The sequence below is a fragment of the Strigops habroptila genome, chromosome 1, assembly GCF_004027225.2.
Source record: "Strigops habroptila isolate Jane chromosome 1, bStrHab1.2.pri, whole genome shotgun sequence".
Taxonomy (NCBI): Eukaryota; Metazoa; Chordata; class Aves; order Psittaciformes; family Psittacidae; genus Strigops; species Strigops habroptila.
In genome coordinates, this window is record NC_044277.2 from 5,780,815 (window position 1) to 5,802,718 (window position 21,904).

The window sequence follows — 21,904 nt, forward strand, 5'->3', positions numbered from 1 at the left end:
TTATATGGTTGGTGGACCACAGCTCGAGAACTACACCAGAACACATATTGGCTTTCTAAATACAATTAGCTTGGGTTTCAAATGACTACTGATACTGAAGCACTTAATTTGCAAAGGTACTTGTGGTAACACATGCAAATTTCCTAAATGCCTCTTGAGCAGGGTACTGTTTGCATCATTTTATTCACAGTCTGAAAATCTACTGGAGATTTGGGTTTAAGGCTTATTTTCTGAGGCCTGTTGCAAAACTCAGCAAAATCATGGGGTGTAAGATTCACCCAGTATGATGAATATGAAGCAGATTTTTATGTCTTTCTCCTTACAGTCACTGGGGAGAAACAGACTCATTTGGGGCAATTAAATGTCTTTTTTGACAATTAGTGCTTTCTACCTTGGGATGGCATGAACTGCACCTTGTACTTGCTCATTTTTGTCCATGGACCAGGGGAACAATGTAAATGACTCATTTGATTGTAAACATCTATATTGGTCAGATTAATCTTAACATAGGTTTCTAAAGATAGTTAAGATAAATCCAAGATTATAAATGTCTGCAGATTTTCTTAATTCTTTTTTTTTTTAGCTCCTCAAGTAACATGTGCATATACATATAATAGTCTAGCTTAGACATTAACAGTGGGATTGTTTCCCGAATTTTACCAGCTGAGGATGGGTCTTTTCAAGGCTCTATCCATCTCAGTCTATCCTTTCCCATTCCTTATTACTGTTTAAGAAGAGTCATTTGGGGATTGGCCAGTTGGTTGCTGAGCTTTGTTTCTTTACAGATACCATTAGAAAGTTCCACATTGCAAAATCAAGCTGCCAAAGTTGGAAAGTTGATTTATGTCCTCCTTTGCCTCATAGTCTGTGGTGCGTTTAAAGTGAAGTATCCCTGTGCTGGCTTCTCTCAGGACTACAACAAAGCACTGCTGCTTGCTGTAGGAGTGGAGAGGTACTTCACACTCCTCAAGGCACTACACAGATCCCCAATCTTTTACTAGTCAGACATCTGCTGTCACTTACACAGTCTTACGTAGCACAATAGGGAGAACTGTTTCTTGGACATCATTTGTAATGGTGAGACTTTGCATTGAGTTCTGGAGTTTTCCATAAATGTCAAAGGCTGATAAACAAACTTCTAGTAAAAGAGAGAGTAGACAATGAAAAGCTGAATTTTGTTGGTTTTGTCCTGACAATACTCCAGAACTTGTGCAGGTTAACTGGTCCAGGTTATATGAGCAAAAGTTGTACCCACACCTGCACCAGGACAAAGTGGGTTGTGGAGTGCCCCCATCCAGACTTGTCTGTTGGGGAAGAATATCAAATGACCTATTTCTCACATGAAATAATGGCAAAGCATTAACATTTCACATCTACTGTCCTTAACCCTGATCTCTTTCTTTGTGTTTTTTCCCTAGAGGAGTTATCTGTGGAAGAGACGTTATCTCAGCTTTGTACAGAGCTGCAGGTATTTTCTTCAGCAGAATCTGCCCATACATTTTTCAACTTCATTTTTCAAGTGCACTGAGACAGCCCAGTCATGTATCAGAGTGAGGAGAAAAGGAATTTGGTTCCATTTGTTCAAGTTTGTTGAATGTTTCTCTGCTACCAACAATTTCACATAATTTGTATTACTCACAAGATGTTTCTGTCACTTTTAACAAGTCACCAGCTGGATTGCTTTAACATCCTTCAGTGAGCCTAGCCCTGAGATTCAGATATGCAGAGAAAAATATATTTGGGGATAGGTTTCAACTGCAGCTTTTATGCTGACAGGAGGAAAGGTACTTTGTCAGGTTGTACAGCCATATCTCTTCGAATAAAAATTCCTAAATGTGCAGGGTGGCTCATGGGAGGCAAAAAAGTGACTTGGGCACAGAAGTAACAGAACTGCTTTCTTGAACTTGCTTCTGTTATGCTTATTTCAAGTGAGACACAGACAAGTCATCAAGGGTGCCAGGAAGAAATGCAAATTTCAGCTGATCGTTGGTGAAAATGCTTTATAATCAGAGATTTAATAGATTTGATTTACTCAGTCTATTAGCAGGAGGGACAGCATAGGGAAGAATGACAAAAAACCTATCAATTAATGAGGGAAGCTGAAACTAAACCAAACTGGACATACATTCACGCTCCAGTTATGAACAATGGGTGAAAAATGTTTGAAATGGTAGATTTCTTAATTTTAAGTCATAACTTGGATACTTTGGAAGAAATCTGAGTTTATATAAATTTGATTTAGAGAAACATAAGTTATTTAGCTCAACTCTGCTGGATTTAGAAGCTCAAATGTTATAGGTCAGACAGTACAATCTAGAGTCTCCTTTGGACTTATTTTCTGTGAGTCTGGGGAAGCCCAAATTGGCTTGGCATACATCAGAAAATGCCAGCATTAATTTAATTGTATTTTCTAATTCCCATCCAATTCTTGTTCTTCCCAAAAACTTATTGATTTCCTTTTCATGGCAATATTAGTAAAGCCAGACTACTTTGCCTGTTGTTTGCAAGCTGCTGGGAATAGCATAGCAACAGGTAGGTGAATGCAACAGTTAGAACAGCTGATTCTCCGTGGTGTTGTAAAACCTTTTGTTTTCCTCTATGCTGTGAAAATAATTCTGTCTTAGCAGATTTCTATCCATCTATTTAGATTTCTATCCATCTATGCATAATTTGGTTATAAAGACAGTGACTTCAAAGAGACTCTCAAGACATAAATGTTGAGATCTTCTACAATGTTGGTGGGACATAGTTGCAGCATTGACCATCACTGTAGTCGTATGAAGTCATATGTACCTCCATACAGTGTAGAGATTAGTATTGGCAATGCTTTCCCAGTATTTTGCCTCTAGGAGTATGTGAACTGAAACCATTTCTTTTCAGCAGAACATATGAAAAACAGTCATTTATAAAGGAAGAAAATGTTGTTAAAAAACATACAGGCAGAAGCCTGTGGGGTTAGTCTTCCATTACCACTGTGCTATCAGAGGCAGGTCTATTTTAAAAATCAAATACAAACAGAAGAAGGGAAAAAAACTGAGTTTAACCTGCCATAGCTTTGTATTCAACCCACGAACACAGCAGATACTCAATGCAGGAGAAAGTGGAAGGGAAACATTTTTTTAATTGTGATGGATTTGTAAACCAAGGAACAAAAATAACTCAAAAGAAACCCTATTGATCTGTTTTGCGCGACAGTATTGTTAAAGCCAGATTGCCCTGAGTGAGGCTTGAAAAGTGCAGTCAGAGGTAACAGCCCAGCAGCAGGTATGTGAATGGAGTAGCCAGAATCACATTTGGTGATCATTTTAACAGCTGGGTTTTGCTTTGAGGAACTGAATCCCTGGGATTTGACTTGCATCAATAGTGTTGCTAAGCTCTTGTCATGTGTGTGGCAGTGCAGAAAGACTCGCACACTTAGAAGGCATTGGTTTTTCCTTCCTTCCTTCCTTCCTTCCTTCCTTCCTTCCTTCCTTCCTTCCTTCCTTCCTTCCTTCCTTCCTTCCTTCCTTCCTTCCTTCCTTCCTTCCTTCCTTCCTTCCTTCCTTCCTTCCTTCCTTCCTTCCTTCCTTCCTTCCTTCCTTCCTTCCTTCCTTCCTTCCTTCCTTCCTTCCTTCCTTCCTTCCTTCCTTCCTTCCTTCCTTCCTTCCTTCCTTCCTTCCTTCCTTCCTTCCTTCCTTCCTTCCTTCCTTCCTTCCTTCCTTCCTTCCTTCCTTCCTTCCTTCCTTCCTTCCTTCCCTCCTTCCTTCCTTCCTTCCTTCCTCCCTCCCTCCCTCCCTCCATCCCTCCCTCCCTCCCTCCATCCCTCCCCTCCCCTCCCCCAACTCCCCTCCTCTCCCCTCCTCTCCCCTCCCCTCCCCTCCTCTCCCCCCCTTCCCTCCCCTTCCCTTCCCTTCCCTTCCCTTCCCTTCCCTTCCCTTCCCTTCCCTTCCCTTCCCTTCCCTTCCCTTCCCTTCCCTTCCCTTCCCTTCCCTTCCCTTCCCTTCCCTTCCCTTCCCTTCCCTTCCCTTCCCTTCCCTTCCCTTCCCTTCCCTTCCCTTCCCTTCCTTCTCTTAACGTTGTTTGCATGAATAATGCATCTTCTTTGAAGACTGTGCTTTTGGGCAGGATCTTTTGTCTACCAGTATCCTACTGATTTTTCCAGTACTGAAATGGGTACTGGAGATTGTGCCATTTTGGAGAAGTCATTAAAACAGAATAGCACCCAAACAATATCTGTGACAATATCTGCGTTATTCACACACACATTTTTTCTGTTTCTCTCTCTCTTATGCAGATAATTTGCTTTTAGTCATGGCTTAGTTTGCATCGTCACTAATCTGGAAACTGTCTGCATAATAAAATGTGAAAAATAAGCAGGTTTTCAGATAGACTGCAGTCCTAACCAAAAAAAGATGTGGCCAAGAACCAATAAGTGATTCCTCTGGTGTTATTTAAGGAGTGTTTCTGGTAGTATTACCAGGTTCATGAAGCAGGTGAACCCTAGGAACAGATGAAGAACAGTTCTGTACTTTCTGTGCCAAAACATGGAGGTAAAACGTCTGTCTCATGTTAAAGAAATTGTGAAACCAGGGAGATGGATACACAGAGACTTTGCTTCTGACATGCTCTTCCTGGGCTGCAAAGCTGTAGCAGAGAGCTGCAGCCTAGATCTGGATGGCACAGGGAGCTCCAGCATGTGCTGGTGTGGGAGAGAAGCAGCAGCAGACTCTGGGTTGTCTGTTTTCATCATGTGTTGAGGACACAGTGTTTTGGGTTTGGATTTGTTCATTGCCCCCAAATCACCGGTCTGGTATCGTGGTGTGACATGGGTGAGAAAGCTTTTGCTAGCAGAAAGGAGATGATGGGCCACAGTTTATTATTTCAGAGCATCCAGCACCATCTGGTGGATAATTTGGAACCCACTTTCTTTGATTTTTTTTTTTTCCCAATTACTACATCTGCAGTAAACTCTCCACAAACATTGAGGCTGTTCCCACTTTTTCCTCTCTAATGGTGTTGATTAGACCCTTTGCACTAAAATATATGGCTTTTAAAGAGTAAAATCAGAAATCTCACTGGCTTTATTTGGAGTAAAATAACTGAAAGTGGTAGCTTTAATAATAAGTCTAAATCAAGAGAAATTTTTTGTTGTTTTTCCCAAAGGATTTAATCTAACGTATGAACTGATTTTCCTTCATGACACTGTCTTGATCTCAAAATGTCCTTTCTCTCCTCTAGCTGCTGAGCAATCCAGAGAAGATAGCAGAACAGATAAGCAAGGACCTCGCCTGGCTTTGCTCCCACCTCCTGGCCCTGTGGACCCAGTTCCTGGAGGTGGCAACGCTTCACCCAGAAGTCACAGCTTATTTGACTCAGGAACATCACATGCTAAGGGTAATGTTAAGTTTAAAGCAACTTCAGTAATGGTAGCTTCCTAATAAACAGGAATGATTTATCTGGACAAAAATTTCCAATACAATTCTGCCCATATGGGTATTTTCTTGAAATGGGGTGAGCAGGACAAGAGGTAAAGCCCAGGATTTGAAATTACAGATTTCTGGAATTTGTGGAATTACAGATTTCTGGAATGAAGGCTGTTGATCCTATGGGAAAGAGGATCCTGTGTAAAATGATTGTATTTTGAATATCAGAATCAGACATGGAACAGGAGGTGGGTGGGAAGAGGTAGATATTGCCTGTACTTGCTAGATGTCCATAAATCATAAACATTTGTTTTAAAAAGCACAAGCATCACGAAGACAAATAACCAAAAAGATCATTTTATCTCAACTTCTTTCACAAAACTGCCATGAGGAATATAGATTTGTTCTCTTCACTATGTGTATATATAATATATATATAGTTCTTGTTTTTCTCCTAGTGAGGTGCACACAACAAAGTATTAATACTGTTCATGTGGCAACTGCTTCTTGTACTTGATACTAAAGAAGGCAAAAAGCACTCATCTTTTGAGCTAACTTTGTCAGATCTGCTTATCTAATTAGTTCAGCAAGTGCTGTGCCTTCCATTAGGACATTTTTGGTTACCGAGCAGACACCAGTTCAGTACATCACCTGAGCTGAACTCATAATCTGATCTAATCATTAGAGTAGGGACATAGAGAAAAGGGTAAGACCCACCTTGCTTAACTTTAGAAGTCCACAGTGTAGGTACTGATATCTCAGCTTATGTTCCAGTGCATGTCAAAGTCAGAGGAGGTCCATTTACTCCCCAGAGTGATCAGAAAACTCTCCAGTTGCTCTCCCCAAGAGCATGATTTAGCTTGCAAAAAGGAGGCATAAAATTCACGAAGAGGTGACAGAGAGACTGATGCTGAGACTGCACTGTTTAGTTTGACCAGGTCATCCTTAACTCTGAAAGCACCTGGGCGGCTTTCAGCCAAAGGATCCAACTCTGTATGTTCCCAGCTCCAGCAAGGTGAATCCTGCCTGTGGTTGATGCCAACTGCCTGCTCGACCTTTGGCAAATTACATACCTTTGTGTGCTTCACTTCCTCCCCATATAAACTGTGTATAATTACACTTTCCCAGCTCTGGAAAACAAACAGTTTGAGAGCCCCGGGTGAAAAGTCATATTATAATACCCAATCTTTTTGAAGAGATATTACTCCTTTTATTAGGAAAGCTGTTTGTTAAAGCACAGTTGGTATTTAGGGAGATGCTGAGATGCTCTGACATGCTTTTCACTGCCATTTTATGATGTTGTAACTGAGGTCACTTTTACAAATATTATTAGTAATGTATGGGCTGCAGTTTAATAGCTTAGTACATTTGATGGCATATTATGCTTGATTCATTTAAACTCAAAGCTTATTCCAGGGCAGATAGCAGCACCGACTTTTTTATAGCTTATTTCACACTGTGCTCTGCCAGCCACTTCAAAGCTGTGGCTTTTTTATAATTGATTATCCAACACTGAACAGATCTAATGTCCATGAAGAGCTCTCAACGTAAGTATCATGACATAGGCAGGTGTGTTTCTACCATGGTAGGGCTTATACTCCTCTGGGCTGATATATAAGACTTCCTTTACTCTCTTGGGTGTCTCTGTGGATGTTGCCATAGAAGGGATGATCAATTATGAATTGTTCTAATTTAGTAGAACTTAGAAGGGATGATCAATTATGGATTGTTCTAATTTAGTAGAATTTAGTATAGCTACTGCTATACGGTTTGCACAGTGGAAAAGGAATAAATTTTCTTTCCCCACTTGAAGAATACAGGGGAATATGATAAATTTAACAGTTTTTAGAATAGTAGTCAGAAGATGAACATAAGCAAATCTTGATTTACTGTCAAGGTGCACCTCTTCCCTCCCAGTGACATACGCAATGATACTAGCTGCTTTGTGCTAGACTGGGAAAGGAAAGCAGAACTGAGTTCTTTGTTTTTTTCTGTCACCAGAGTGGTGCAACAATGACAGAGAATAGTAAGGAATCAGGTCCTGACAGTCACTGCTTTGTTATTAGGCTGATTGTACTCAGCACCTTTCAGCAGATCTTAGGTTTAACTTGTGTCTTTCTCCCTCAGGTGAGGAGATTCTCAGAAGCCTTCTTCTACACTGAGCACCAGAAACTTGCTGTACTCACATTTCAGGAAGGCCTGTAAGTAACCCACTAACCCTCTTCTGTCACTGGAACATCTGAAAATGTGGTTTAAAACATTTTGTGATCGAGACTGAGGTCTTTTTCTACTGGACATGGAGGAGTTTGGTTTGAAAGAAGTCACAGAGTCTGTTCTAGATCCATATTGTAAAAGCATTGAAATTAGTGTCAAAAGTAAGTGACTCTGATCAGACCCCAGAAATTATTATTTTCAAGATTCCTGTATTCTAGAAATATGATGCAGGAGATCATAGAATCACAGAATCACAGAATGGTTTGGGTTGGAAAGAAATTTAAGATCATCCAGTTCCAACCCTGTGCCATGGGCAGAGACACCTTCCGCTAGAGCATGTCACCCACGACTCTGTCCAACCTGGCCCTCAACACTGCCAGGGATGGGGTGTTCTCCACTTCTCTGGGCAACCTGTTCCAGTGCCTCACCACCATCACAGTAAAGAACTTCTTCCTTTTATCCGACCTAAATCTCACCTGTCTATGTTTAAACCCATCACCCCTTGTCCTATCGTTACAGTCCCTGATGAAGTGTCCCTCTTTCCATACCTCTTTTCTCAGTCGCAGTTGGATGCATTTCTCTTCAGAGCATATCTTCATGAACACCACCAGCTTCAGGGCAGGCAGCCATATTTTTTTATATATTTCTCCAGTAAAGTTCTTAAACTCCCTACACCAGATCCATTACTGATACTTTTAATGGGAAATAACTGCTGACAAGCAACAAACTCTTAACATTGAAGAATTTGCTTTTTACCATCATAATATACATTTTTTGGGGTAAGTAGTCATAGATTTTTTTTTTATCTTTAGTCCAGCCCCACTTTCTATAGCAGAAAGGACCTTTAAATGCAGTCAGAAACAATAAAGAGCCAGTGCAAAGCTGTGGATGCTCACTAGATGCAACAGTGGAGAGCAGGAATGGGGAATACCACCACATTAGCTTAAAAGTGATGGGAGTTTAGAGCTGATAATTAATTGACTGAGAGTCAACAGTGCAAAGCAATCCTGGAAAACAAACATTGCACTGGGCTACATTCATAAAAATATGCTCTAAAACATTGGCAAGGTAAGTATTTCTTTCTGCTTGACACTTCTTGCTTGGAACCAAACTGGGCAGTATGAGGAACCAGTTTTAAAGCTACACCAGGGCAAATCCTGCCTTCAGTTTCATTCAATGATCCCAAGTGGAGCACATGGATAATACTCAGGACTTGACCCCTGAAGGCAGAGTTCAAAGAAAGATGTTCAGGTTTGAATTTCTGAGTAATGAGAGACATCCAGACTGTTTGTCCACTGAAACAGCCTGTCACCATGGGGGGACCACAGCATTACCACTGTGGAAACACATCTTTCAGAAGGGGTTTTAAGGCCACAACATCAGGTACTGTCATGGTGAGGAGGCTTAAGTGAGACATCTGCTTCTGACCTAGTGCAAAGAAGGAAATTACTTTCTCAGAGCTGTCGCTAGGGACTTTAGGGCTGATTCAGAGTTGATGGAAAGGGCCATGACTTCATTAGTGGATGGGTTGTACAAGGCTACCTTGTTCTGCCAAATTAGAGCAGCACCATGGCTGCAGGGGCCCAATTGTGTCCACTTAGTCCTCCCATGTCAGGTTCTAAGTGAGCGATGTACAAGGAAAAACCCATGTCAAGATCCTGGGGTGAGGGCACAGATACTCATTGCTCCATTCAAGCAAATATAACCCTGCACAAGAGGAAGCCTAATTTCATGAAGTGTTTTTATTTCTGCAGGCAGCCACAGAACCAGCCCATTCCTACAGATAAACATATTTTTTCCTCTGTGATTATCAAGGAGACTGAGTAAAAGAGAAAAGAATAAAATAGTTTACAGACTTTAAAAGTAGGTCTATGTAGTAAATTCAGTCTATACAGACCTCTTGGCAGAGTCATGTTCTCTTTTTTATTTTGCTAGCTGATGTGGTTGTAAAAAAGAGTTTTGGCTGCTGGAGTATTATCAGTGTTGGATGTAGCAATAGGGAGTATTAATCGGGTTCACACAGTAAAGTGAGATCAAGTCTCACTGTGCCGGTGCTGTACAACCACCTTAAACAGTAACAGGTTTTATTCCCCTGGTTCTTTCTTCCTTCTTACCAGTCAAGAGCCTTGTTTTTGCTTCCCATGCTGTTGTTGTGAGCTTTGTGTGAGGCCATGTACCTACATGCCTGGCAGCATTTGACTGGTTAGACAGATGAGGACACACCATTTTCAATAGGCTGGGTATCACACAGGGTGGGAGCCTCTAGCAGGTGACCTGTCCTCCCACTATTTTACAGGAAAAAAATACAGATTCTCACACCTTTTAATACCAAGTATTCATCTTTTGTGTCAGACATTGGTCTCGAAGCAAGTTTAGTTTATTATTTTGAGATGTGGTCTTTAATAAAATGCTGATGCTGTTAATGAATGTGTCAGAGAGAACTTATTATGCTGCCAAGAGTTAACTCTAAACACTTAGGTGTTGCTGCAGGCAAGAATGAGCAGTTAGCTGTTTGTGACTCCTCTCTGAGTCATGTGTTAACAACCAGTGATTTGTTTATCTTCAAGGAAAAAATAACTGGCCTACCGGTATGAGCAAATGATAAACAGCAACAATTACATTCTGAAGTTGAAGCCGATGTGCTGGTCTGAACAAGCTATTCGTGTCTGGACATAGGAATCTTCCATGCTGGCATGAATTACAAACCTGCTGTTTGAGTTTTGCTTCATAATGTAAAGTGTGTTTTTTCCAGTTCACTGCCATATGATGATTACCTGGTTTTTGCTAATGATAATTTGAAATATTGCCACTGTGCTGTCCTATGGGATCTGTGCAGAATTGCTTTCAGCTGATCATCTTCAAGAAGCTTGTTGCCTTCCTCTATTTCTTAGGATAAACAGACTAATTCATCAAAGAGTCAACACAAATAAACAGATTTTGTATTTGATGTTTTCCCCATTTTTTGAGGATGATGCTTACATAGAAAAGCTCAAAAGTAAAATTATTGTATTTATTATAGCTGAACTCACATTCATGTGGCAATTGAATGTCAAGTTCACTAACGAAAGCCAGGTAGAATTTTACATGGCCCGAAAGATGGAGACAGTTATTCTAATTCTGTCCACAGACAGTGGCTGAGTAAGAATCGTAGAAACATAGAACAGTTAGGGTTGGAAAGGACCGTAAGGTCGTCTAGTTCCAACCCCCTGCCATGAGCAGGGATGCCTCACACTAGACCATGTCATCCAAGGCTCTGTCCAACCTGGCCTTGAACACTGCCAGGGATGGAGCATTTACCACTTCTTTGGGCAACCTGTGCCAGTGCCTCACCACCCTCATAGAAAAGAACTTCTTCCTTATATCTAACCTGAACTTCCCCTGTTTAAGTTTAAACCCACTCCCCCTTGCCCTGTCACTACAGCCTCTGGTGAAGTCCCTCTCTGGCATCCCTGTAGGCCCCCTTCAGATACTGGAAGGGCTCTGAGGTCTCCACGTAGCCTTCTGATGTGTTTTAGCTCTTCGGGATGTGTGAGATATTGCAGTGAGTCCTCTGAGGACCGGTATACATAAGATTGAGGGCCTGCCATGCATCCTTCTTGGCCTTATTCCTCCCTGTACTACTCAATCAAATCTTTGATTATGGCTTCCTGCATCTGGCTTTTGAAACTCTTACCACAGGCCACTTTTCCTGACTGGAAAGCCAGCTGAGGGATCCAGTCTCAGCTGCAGCGACCTCCAGGAGGACAGCAATGAGTTATAGTAGCTAACAGGAGCCTGTGGCAGCAGCAGTTGGAACAAGGGTTTTGCAGTGAGGGAGAGTGCAAGTTGTAGGTATTTCTAACTCAGAGAGCTGAACTGAAGCCAACTCACAAGAAATCTTCTTGGAGCACCAGGTACCCCTCATGATGCAGTACTGCCTCCTGTCCTGTTAAGCATATTGCCTCTGTCCTCTAACCACACACACAGCTTTGCTGCCAGGCTTTCAGGAGTGATGGAGAAACAGCACAGTAATTACTCACTTGATCTCTTCTCTGCTTTGTTCCCAGGATCCAAAGTCATGGTCAGATTTCTACAGAAATCCGTAATTCAGAGTACTTCACCAGCATGCCCCCGCTTCCAGCAGAATGCCTAGACATAGATGGGGACTGGAACACGCTGCCAGTTATCTTTGAAGATAGGTACATGGATATGCCTTGCAAAGGTGAGTGAAACACCACAGAGAGACAGCTTGAGCTGAGGGAGATTCACTCCCCCAGGTCAAGGTAAGCTATCTCACATCCCTTGGGCTGAATCTGGCTTGGATCAGAGTATGATCTGCTATGTAACATAGCTGAATTCTTCTGTTTTCCCTAGAAGCAGAGTATTTCCTGTAGCTTTGTATTTTTCATCTTCAAAGTAAGCTGCTTAGTTACAAGAGCTGGAGGCAAAATGTAGAAAGAAAACAAAATGTTTCGGATTTTTGTTACAGTACAAATTTAAAGGAAAACCAACACTATGAATTTCATCCCCAGTGTGACATCTAGTGGTAAGAAAACTCAGAACAAAACCCCCAAATATCATCAGTAAGCCCAGCTGTCCCTTAAAGGCATCATTGATTTCAAAAACACTTTCCCCTTGAGTACCCAAATCAGATTCTTAATTAAAAAATTATTTCGTTCTTCAGATTTGTAGTAAAACCCCATAGCCCTCAATTTCCTTTTCTTTTTACTGTACTATTAAGATGAGCAAGGAAGCAATATGTATATTATAGGTGACCATAATCCAGTAAACATGAACCGTGGTCCAAAATTTCCACTCTTTCAGAGTTACCCAACTGCCCAAATTTTGGCAATGTTCATTACAGGTACTTAAACTATTAAACTGAGTATTAATCTGACTCACAAGCAAGAGCTGTACTATGACCAATGTCGTATGACAGCAGGAATACAAAGAAATGTCAGCTTTGTTTCACTTACATACTCTGTAAAAACAGGTTAGATACAGTTATACTGAGGAAAGCATATTTTATTGATGTTGTCTTCTTTTGCCTAACTATAGCTGTTTAGTGTATAATTCTGCGTAAGTGCACTCTCCTTGCATTTGTAATATGCCTCTAATATATGTATAATTTATTTAATATAAATATACACACTTTTTTAGGCCTTACAATAGCTTTTCAAAGTCCCTCATTACCTTAGGGTAATTTGTTGTGTTCTTGCAGGTACTACTTCCTTTTTTCTTTCTTTTTCTCAGATCAGAATTTGGAAGTTTTCCCAGATTTTGAGGTCCCTGCAAACGCTCAAATAAATATAACAGATGACAATGAGGATTTTGCATCAAATGATGCTGCTGCAGTAATGAAAGGAGACTTTGGGAAAGGTCCTCTGCTAATACACACAGATAGGATAAATGGGAATCCCTCATGCATATACAGTGGTACTGAAGGTGCTGCATATTTAACTAAGAGTTTAAACCAGCACTCCACATCTCAGGTATGTACAGTGAACAAAGAAGGCCAAAGGAAACCTGAAAATATTTTTGCTTCGAGTCAGGCAACCATTTCTGACTCAGAGCCAGGCAATACAGAATGCGCAGCAGATGACTTTAAATCACCCGAGGAAGCTTTATTAAAAGACAATAGGCTTGCAGCGGATGTTACCTATGGAGATACAAACCCTAGCAATAAGGATTCCCACAAAAGTGAGCCTGTGTTAATTGTTAGCGCTCAGAATGAGTGCGGAGCATGTGGAACTGATGGCTTGGAAGACAGGACTGAAATACATAAAGCAGATGAATCTAGTCATCCTGAGAATAACTTCGCTTCGTCTGAGCTTGCACTGAATGAATTAACCAGCCTGGAAAAAACGGGAGATCCAGACCCCAAGGCTTTGCTCCCTGTTTTGAAAGCTTTGCCCACACACAGCTTTGAAGTGAAATTGTTCACAAAGGAGCAACGAGGTGAGGAGTGCGAAGAATTCACCCTGATGTCAGGGGTCATAAAAAGGTCCTCCTCGATAATATCTGATTCAGGCATTGAAAGTGAACCAAGTTCAGTGGCATGGTCTGATGCTCGTAGCCGGGCACTGGAGCTGCCCAGTGATCGAGAGATCCTGCACCACTTGGTACGGAGGCATGTCATCCACCGAAACTCCCTGGAGGGTGGTCACACGGAAAGCAATACTAGCTTGCCCAGTGGGATCCAAGCATCACTTACATCCATCAGCTCTTTGCCCTTTGAGGAAGAGGAGAGGGAAGTGGAGCTTACCAAACTGACAAAATCTGTCTCAGCTCCTCAGATCAGTAGTCCAGAAGAGCCTGCGGAGGAGGTAGATATCTCCAAACACGGTGAAGCAACCTCAGGAGATTCAGGAGGAAACTTAAAAAGTTGCATAGAAAAAGAGATTGGAGATGGAAAATTAATGGTGGACTTTTCTGAGTGTCAAATCACCACTGGAAGTGAACAACTAGAACCAAGAGGTTCCCAAAAACCCTCTATCAAACATAGTAGCAGTAACACTGAGTTACAAGGGGAGGAGGAGAAGGACAGTTTTCCAGAGACTCTCTGCAGTTTGGAAAATGTAGAACCACCTATTTGTCCAAAGCAGCTCCAAGATAACATCTTTGAGTGCCAGCCGCTGGAGAGCAATGGTGAGTGCAGCTTAAAAACACCAAGGGCTTGTAATTACTTGGACAAAAATATAGGTAAGTTTGATACATGCACTGAGGATCCAAAGGATAAACTTAAGCCAAACAGTTTAAAAATACAACAAGACATTTACTCCAGTAGCGGAATTTCAGGAGAGGAGAGTCTTTCAGAAAGCATAAAGCTGGTACCAGACTTTTGCTACCGCGTTCCAGCTCCTTCAGAGACCTCAACTGAATTTGGCTCAATGCAAGGAGAGTGTGGTAGCTCTCTAGCTGATGAGAGCTCAGCGGTGTATGCAGAAATGCAGGGGTTACAAGAAATTGAGCTCAACGACTCACCTGCTTCAGCAAACCCTGCAGCAGGATCCTACCAGGCTGAGTATCCTCAGGAACCCAACAGCCAAGAGCATAAACTTGTTGCTAATGGCACCGGGTTTCATCCGGTGACAACGGAAGGAGTAGCTCTGGAAAGTAGGAAGGCTGTTGATGTGGTTAACCTGTCCGTCTCTTGCACAGCCACATGTCTTCCCTTTTCTTCTGTGCTCAAAGAGACCCCTGCTATGGTCGGCTTCTCTGCAAAGCAGGCTGCGTTCCCCATCACACGACAGCCTCTGGGCTCTTTTGGAGTTGTCTCTTCGAATTCAGATGAGATGGATGAAGAGACGAATGAAAGGATGCTGAAGTAAGAATGTCTAATTACTTTCTTCATTAATGTTACCGTAATGCCAAGAGACCCTGGAAAAGTTCAGCACACTAATGCAGTAAGCATGCTGTAAGCTTGCGTTCAGAGACAGCTGCTGCCTGAGGAATTACAATTTAAATAATCCAAATAGACAATTGGTTCATACAGAATGAATAATCTAAATAGATGGGAAAGATGAAAACACAGAGAGACCGAGACTGTAAAAGACATTAGGTCTTTAATCTTCATGAAAAAGAGTGGGATTTAGGTATCCTTAAGATCTGGCCCTCCTTCATGAAGTCAAAGTTACCCAGCCTTGAGTATTAGTCCCAGACAGTCAGTTGGCTATGGCAGTGCTATAGCTCTTCTACTCTGCTTTAATAATTGCAGTCATTAGATAAACTATGAAACAGGAGCACTGGCAGGTAGGGTCTCAGCTTCAGTTTCTGGAAAATGGAATTGGTATCCTGGGTACCTGGAGAAGAAGCTTTTTGAGGTGTTTTTTCTTGCTTTGTTGCCTATGCCAAAGTGCCACATCATGGCCATGTTGTCACAGTGACCCATTTCACAGATTGACACACTAGCACATGTGTACTTCTGTTATATTTTCATGTCTCTGCTGTGCTGAGGGAAAACAGTAGCATGGAAATTTCTCAAGCTACTCAAAATGTTGGCTTTCTGCATGTGAATTCATTTCTGACACAAAGCTTTATTTCTATTTATTTGAAAGCATCTTGAAGCTTGTTTTATAGACCCTGCTGCAAGTCCTGCTTAATCTAATCATAAAATTTGGTCCTTCTTTGCATATATTCATGTAAATGAATCCCGGCCCTCCAGGTCCATAGCTCAAACACTACATTTTTCATTCTTTTGTCCCTTTAAAGTCAGCTGGGCTGTTGTGAGTAATTGCTCAAGTAGCCTTAAGCTGTCCTCTGACTTTAAAGCTTTATATCTCCTAACCTGGTCCATCCCAGTTTTCTACCTACTTCTATGCTTATGTTGTGATTATTAATTCCTAAAAGCTCTGGATAAGTTTTGCTAAGTCAAAACGCCACTGAAGACGTTTGCATCTTCAGCCAGCAGAATGCTTTAGGGTGAATTCATGTGTCAAATTTTGGACTTTTAGTAGGAAGGGGCTAGCTTCATTCTCTCAGCACTTGAGCTGCTCTTCCTCTTAACTACTGTTTTCAAAAGAACCCAAAACCAAACCAAAAAATCTACCATACGAGGTGCATCCTTTAACTGCACAGCCTGAGGAATGGGGAGAACACCTTCTACCTGCTTATAAATGCATCTGATGTTAGCAAAATCATACATTTTGCATTTCAATATCAGTCAATATCATCTTATGACTGATGATATTAAGATGCAAATTTGCTAATTCTTTATCTTAGTGTTATGGGTCACCAGAAAATTATTTGTTGTAAATCCTTCATTCCTCTGGAAGGTGTGAAACGTTAGTCCGCTTTAGTTATTCCCAATATGTATGTAGCCAAATCACTCAGAAACAGATTTTTTTCACCTGTGTGCTGATTTCTCTCCATCAGAATAGATAAGAAATAGTATCCAGGTCTCTACTTGAAAGCTGTAGACATAACTTCTTGCAAATAGCAGCCTCCTTGTTTCTAATTGGAAGGTTTGTTGTTAAACACCCAGTTCTGCTGTGATTAATTTATGTATTCTCCAGTTTTTATCAGGCCAAAAAAAAATTTAAAAAAGAGATGAAGATTGAAGGATTTCTGTACAGTGACGTATCTGTACTAGCTTCTGATATCCCGTATTTTCCACCAGAGGAAGAGGAAGAAAATTTGGAAGATGGAATTCATCTGGTTGTCTGTGTCCATGGATTGGATGGTAAGGCCAGGAGGAGTTGCTGTAAAGGGCAGATGTTCAGCAAGCATGAAAGAATGGAGAGTCCAAGGAAATTATTTATCTTAGCTAAGTATTTAGTCTTTATTATGTCATTCGGTCCATTGTAATAAAGGATCTAGGGGAATATAAAATATTTGCTGTAAGAAATCTGTGCTGCAACTTTTTTTGTTGCTGTTTGAGCAGAATTCTACACCAAAGCATGTCAGTCCTTCCATGTACAGGAGGAGTGCATTATAGTAACTCTTTCCACAGTTGCTTGTTTTGCAGTATGTCACTGGGATAAAAATGCTATTTAAAAACTGTTACAGGGTGGATAGTGGCCAGCTTTAGAAAGTGAGGGAATAAGAATCATTATTTACTGCAGAGGAAGCATGGCCTGGAATTTTTTATATATATGCTTTCTAAGCAGAAAACAGATACGTCATACAAAACTTCTCTTGACAAATTACTGGTATCAATGGGAAAGGTGTAGACATTAACCTTGAAACTACAGAGAAGGAGGGGTAAAAAATGCCAGGCATTCTCAGAAAGGTGGAAAACAAACATTTGCTGGCTTGAGCAAGTTCGCTGTTCAGTATCTCAGTGGCAGTAATGTCCTACTCACAAGGTGGAGGTACTTCCTTTTCCAACAAAACATTTCAGAAGACTTTGGAGTTTTCTAGTATGAAATGGGACGACTCCCCAAATATAAGGAGACTTAAAGTATTTTAGCACTGCCTCTAATTATGAATACAGAGGGGCAGGATATTCTGCCTCTGAAGGTACAGCTCCATAACCGAGAATGTGTGTCGAGGTCCCTGGCAGGACTGCAGTGTCCCCTGGGAACCACACCAGCTGTAAAGGTGGAAGGACAGACCTCAGCTCTTTGTCTTATCTCTGCTATTCAGCAAATAGAGGACAGAGTTATTCCGGGCTTGAAGTTTGCCCTTTCTTCCCCACCATTTCCCCATCATTCATCAGGGACTGTAGTGACAGAACAAGGGGTAATGGGTTTAAACTAAAACAGAGGAAGTTCAGGTTAGATATAAGGAAGAAGTTCTTTACTGTGAGGGTGGTGAGGGACTGGGACAGGTTGCCTGACTAAGTGGTAAATGCTCCAGCCCTGTCAGTGTTCAAGGCCAGGTTGGACAGAGCCTTGGATGACATGGTCTAGTGTGAGGCATCCCTGCCCATGGCAGGGGGTTGGAACTAGATGATCTTAAGGTCCTTTCCAACCCAAACCTTTCTATGATTTTATTATTTATTCAGTCCCCACTAGCAAGCCGGTGAGGTCAAGCCCCACGTTGTGCAGGCTGTGGGTATTCTTGCTCTCCAACTGTTGCAATGCATGATCCTATGGTGTGGTGAGGTGTTTTAGCAGCACTTAGCAAGAGCTCCCTTGTGTCAGGGTTTATAGGAAGATAAGTGTGTTAAATTAACTCTATATTAGTAATTTTTCTGTTGAATTACATCTTATAAAGCACCATTTATTTCTAGGTAACAGTGCAGATCTGCGGCTGGTAAAAACTTTTATAGAACTGGGACTCCCTGGTGGAAAACTGGACTTCCTAATGTCAGAAAGAAATCAGGTATTACAGAGCTAATTTCCATCTTTATATCTGCTACAAGCCATTGACACTGCTGAAACAGGACCTTCAGCAAAGCCTTTTCACCAGCCGAATGAAACAAAAGCACTGGAGAATTCAGAGAATTCTATTTAGTATTTAGTGCAAAGGCCTGGGCCTGGTCCTGTCTAATGTGATTGGGTGTTCAAATCCATCAGATAATATTCCTTGTATTATAGTCAAAGGCAATGACGTTAGCATTTATAGGACTAGACCTTAGAAGAAGAAAATTGATTTATCCTGTCAGTTTGCAAACTTCGCAGCCTGATGTCTCTGCCTGTTGGATGCCAGGCAACACAACACCGACAAAAAGCAGCAAGATTAGTGATGCTAAATTCTCCAGAGGATGTGGATTATCCAGCAGGTGTTCTCAGCTTGCTTTGCTGCATCAGCCATTGTTTCTCCTGTTGAAACATTTGCAAGATTTATTTCCTTGAAGGATAAAGAAATGTCTTCCAGAGGTATTCATTGCTAGCCTAGGCAGAGAAACAGAAATGAATCTGTGCTTTGCTCTGCAATGAACCCATATTTATATATGGGCCTAACTTTATGCACAAGACAAGGTTTTCTAGTGCTCAGTCAGAAATATTATTCCGATTTATGGTCAGCTGAGAAACTTGATTCAAAACTTCCCAACCTTTTTTTTTTCAACAGCTTCTATATTATGAAGTGGCTAGTTGGTGTTAGTCTGTGAACTTGCTGCTTCCGAGTGCAGATCTGTCAGCAGCAGACCTGCACAGTGAAACAAGATGAAAATAACAGTAAGATCACTGAAAAATGAGGTTTTCAGAGAATGCAACATCTAACAACATTTTTAACATCTTATTAATTACATCTTATTAATTAATTCACATCTCTATTAAACATTTTTCAGGGCCCATTATGGGAACTTTTAATCTGGGAAGGTGAGGAAGTTCCCATGGCACTGGAAATAGAATCTGTGTGGTTTGATGACTATTTGGATGCTGTAAGACATCGTGTCACCCTTTGTTCCCTGCTTTGAGAACCACATTCAAAATTACCCATGAAATCAGTCCTTTAGCTGAAGTTTGCCTTACAAAGGGAAATGCAAATCACTTTCTTTAGGCCCTCATTTGTGATACATTTGACAAGCTCGATCAAGCTGAGATGAAACTAAAGGATGGTAATATAAGCAGGTGAAATATGGCACTGGATGTGTTCTGTTTATGATTAATGTTCAGGCTGATATTCTTCCACTTCTAAACAACTTGAAAGATTTGGGTTAATGAGCCTAAGAGGAAATGATTAATTATCAATGCAGACAAAACAAACACGCTGAAGGTTAGTGGACTGTTTGTAGTTTATGAGAACATTTATTTTAAGGCCATATTGCAAAGTGAATATGCTCATGTTTTCCTTTGCAAAAGCTGCAATTAGCAAGATGAGTTGTGCCACAAAAGCATTAATTACTGATATGTTTGCTCTGAATAGCTGTTCCAAGGTTTGATGATTGTTTTTATGGCATCTCATTAGTTACGAATTTGATTTAGAGTCCTGTTGAATTGCCAAATGACACAGTTCTGAATAAGATCTCTCTGCAATCATATAGGTTGGACAATATATTATTTGTTTTATTGTATCAGAACTGGCAGTACTGTTGCAAGCAAAATTATCTCTCTAGCACTCATTCTCTTACTGATAACTGTTGAATAACCAAAACGCAGCATTTCGTTAAGATGGCCAAATAATTTTGTGATTACATCCTTAGCATCAGCATAACCCGTGTGTCAGTGTATAATGCTGTAAACTATTTTATTATCATAATCTCTTAAATCCTAAATGTCAAAAGCTTTTCTAGTATGTGCAGAGTTTGGTATATAGAGCGGCTGATCATTCTTACCAGTGTCAAGTCACGTTGCTTTAAGACCATACTTATGACTTTTGAATCACTCAGCAGTTTCTCTGAAAGAAGAACTCAAATTTTTAGAGGACCTGGAGACCTTGAGCATGTACAAAGAAAATTTGGACTCGTTATTATGCTTCTGCTTGCATTTTACTTTGAAAATAACATCAGTCTGCAATAAGTGCAATATATTTTAATTCACTGTCTCATTCTGTGTTTCACCAGACTGATACTTTTGCTGATTTTGATACAATGACTGACCGATTATTGGATGAAATTATTCAGCATATCCAGTTGTACAACCTCTCCATATCCCGAATAAGGTAAATGTTCTTATAGTTAATAGTCTGTAAATGTTTGAGTTACATGAGCAGTATTCGGTGAAATTAGCTTTTCCAAAAGGGCCTTGTGTCAAAAGCCATTAAATCAGGGAGATGAATTTTTACATCGTTCTAGATGGAAGAGTATCTACTAGGCTGAAAAAAAAGTGAAGTGGTACCAAAAGGATATTACTGCAAGGCCTGATAGAGTCCCCTCAAGAACAATTTATGCCACCATTATATTTTAAATAAATAAAATACAGATGAATTTTCTGTTAATGTAAGTCTTTCTTTCCCAACAGTTTTATTGGACATTCCCTTGGTAACGTCATCATTCGATCTGTACTAACTCGCCCCAGGTTTCGCTATTACCTCAACAAGTTACACACCTTCCTGTCCCTCTCCGGGCCTCATCTGGGAACCCTTTACAACAACAGTACTTTGGTTAGTACAGGTAAGAGTTGATGGGAAAGTTATGATGGGCTGCAGGCCATGGCAGTGTGCATGAGAGAGCAAGACATGGAGGTAGCAATAAATTGTAACAACATGACTTGTACACTGAAGTTGTGGAAAATATTTACTTCAAACCCACACATAAAAAAATGCAATGAGAAGAGCTTTCAGTATCTACTAGAAGGTTCAGCACAGTGCTCCCTGGAAAACCCAAGAATGTGCAACAGAGGTGACCTTGCATCCACTGTATTCTTCCACTTCTCTCTACACTGCCAATAAGCAGAGGCATCTCCAAGGCTGAAGAAGACACTTAGGGTATGGGAGTGGAATTTCCCACAGTTCAGCCTTCCTGAGTGTCTATGCTACCATGACTTGGATAATCACAGAATCATAGGATAGTTTGGGTTGGAAGGGACCTTTAAAAGTCATCTAGTCCAAACCTCTTGTAATCAGCAGGGACATCTTCAACTAAAATATAAAACTAAAATATAATTAAAATAAAAAAAATTAGTTATAATAACAATAAGAAAAATAATAATAATAATAGGAAAAAGAGAGAGATGAATAAATCTCAAGAAACACAAGAGTAATACATTTGCTCACCGCCCACTGACTGATGCCCAGCCACTTCCCAAGCAGCAGTCAGTGGCTTCCAGCCAACTCCTCCCAGTTTATATACTGGGCATGACGTGCTGTGGTATGGAGTACCCCTTTGGCTAGTTTAGGTCAGATGTCCTGCCTCTGCTCCCTCACAGATTCTTGTGCCCCTCCTCACTGGCAGAGCATGAGACTGAAAAGTCCTTGATCAGGGTAAGCGCTACTGAGGAACAACTAAACCATTGGTGGGTTATCAGCACTGTTCTCAGACT

At 40.9% G+C, this 21,904-nt stretch overlaps 1 protein-coding gene across 4 annotated transcripts in view; it reads left to right on the forward strand.

The window, feature by feature from the left end:
• The window catches only part of FAM135B (family with sequence similarity 135 member B), a 205,928-nt gene that overhangs the window by 167,425 nt on the left and 16,599 nt on the right, over positions 1-21,904 (forward strand). For 3 of the 4 annotated variants that reach the window (XM_030502179.1, XM_030502196.1, XM_030502188.1), the window contains exons 9-17: positions 1,419-1,468; positions 5,218-5,373; positions 7,530-7,603; positions 11,663-11,817; positions 12,849-14,922; positions 16,610-16,776; positions 18,271-18,362; positions 20,488-20,585; positions 20,885-21,036. In XM_030502179.1, coding sequence (XP_030358039.1) covers positions 1,419-1,468; positions 5,218-5,373; positions 7,530-7,603; positions 11,663-11,817; positions 12,849-14,922; positions 16,610-16,776; positions 18,271-18,362; positions 20,488-20,585; positions 20,885-21,036 — 3,018 coding nt within the window. The remainder of the gene's footprint in view (positions 1-1,418; positions 1,469-5,217; positions 5,374-7,529; positions 7,604-11,662; positions 11,818-12,848; positions 14,923-16,609; positions 16,777-18,270; positions 18,363-20,487; positions 20,586-20,884; positions 21,037-21,904) is intronic. The other variant, XM_030502206.1, reaches the window with a different exon arrangement.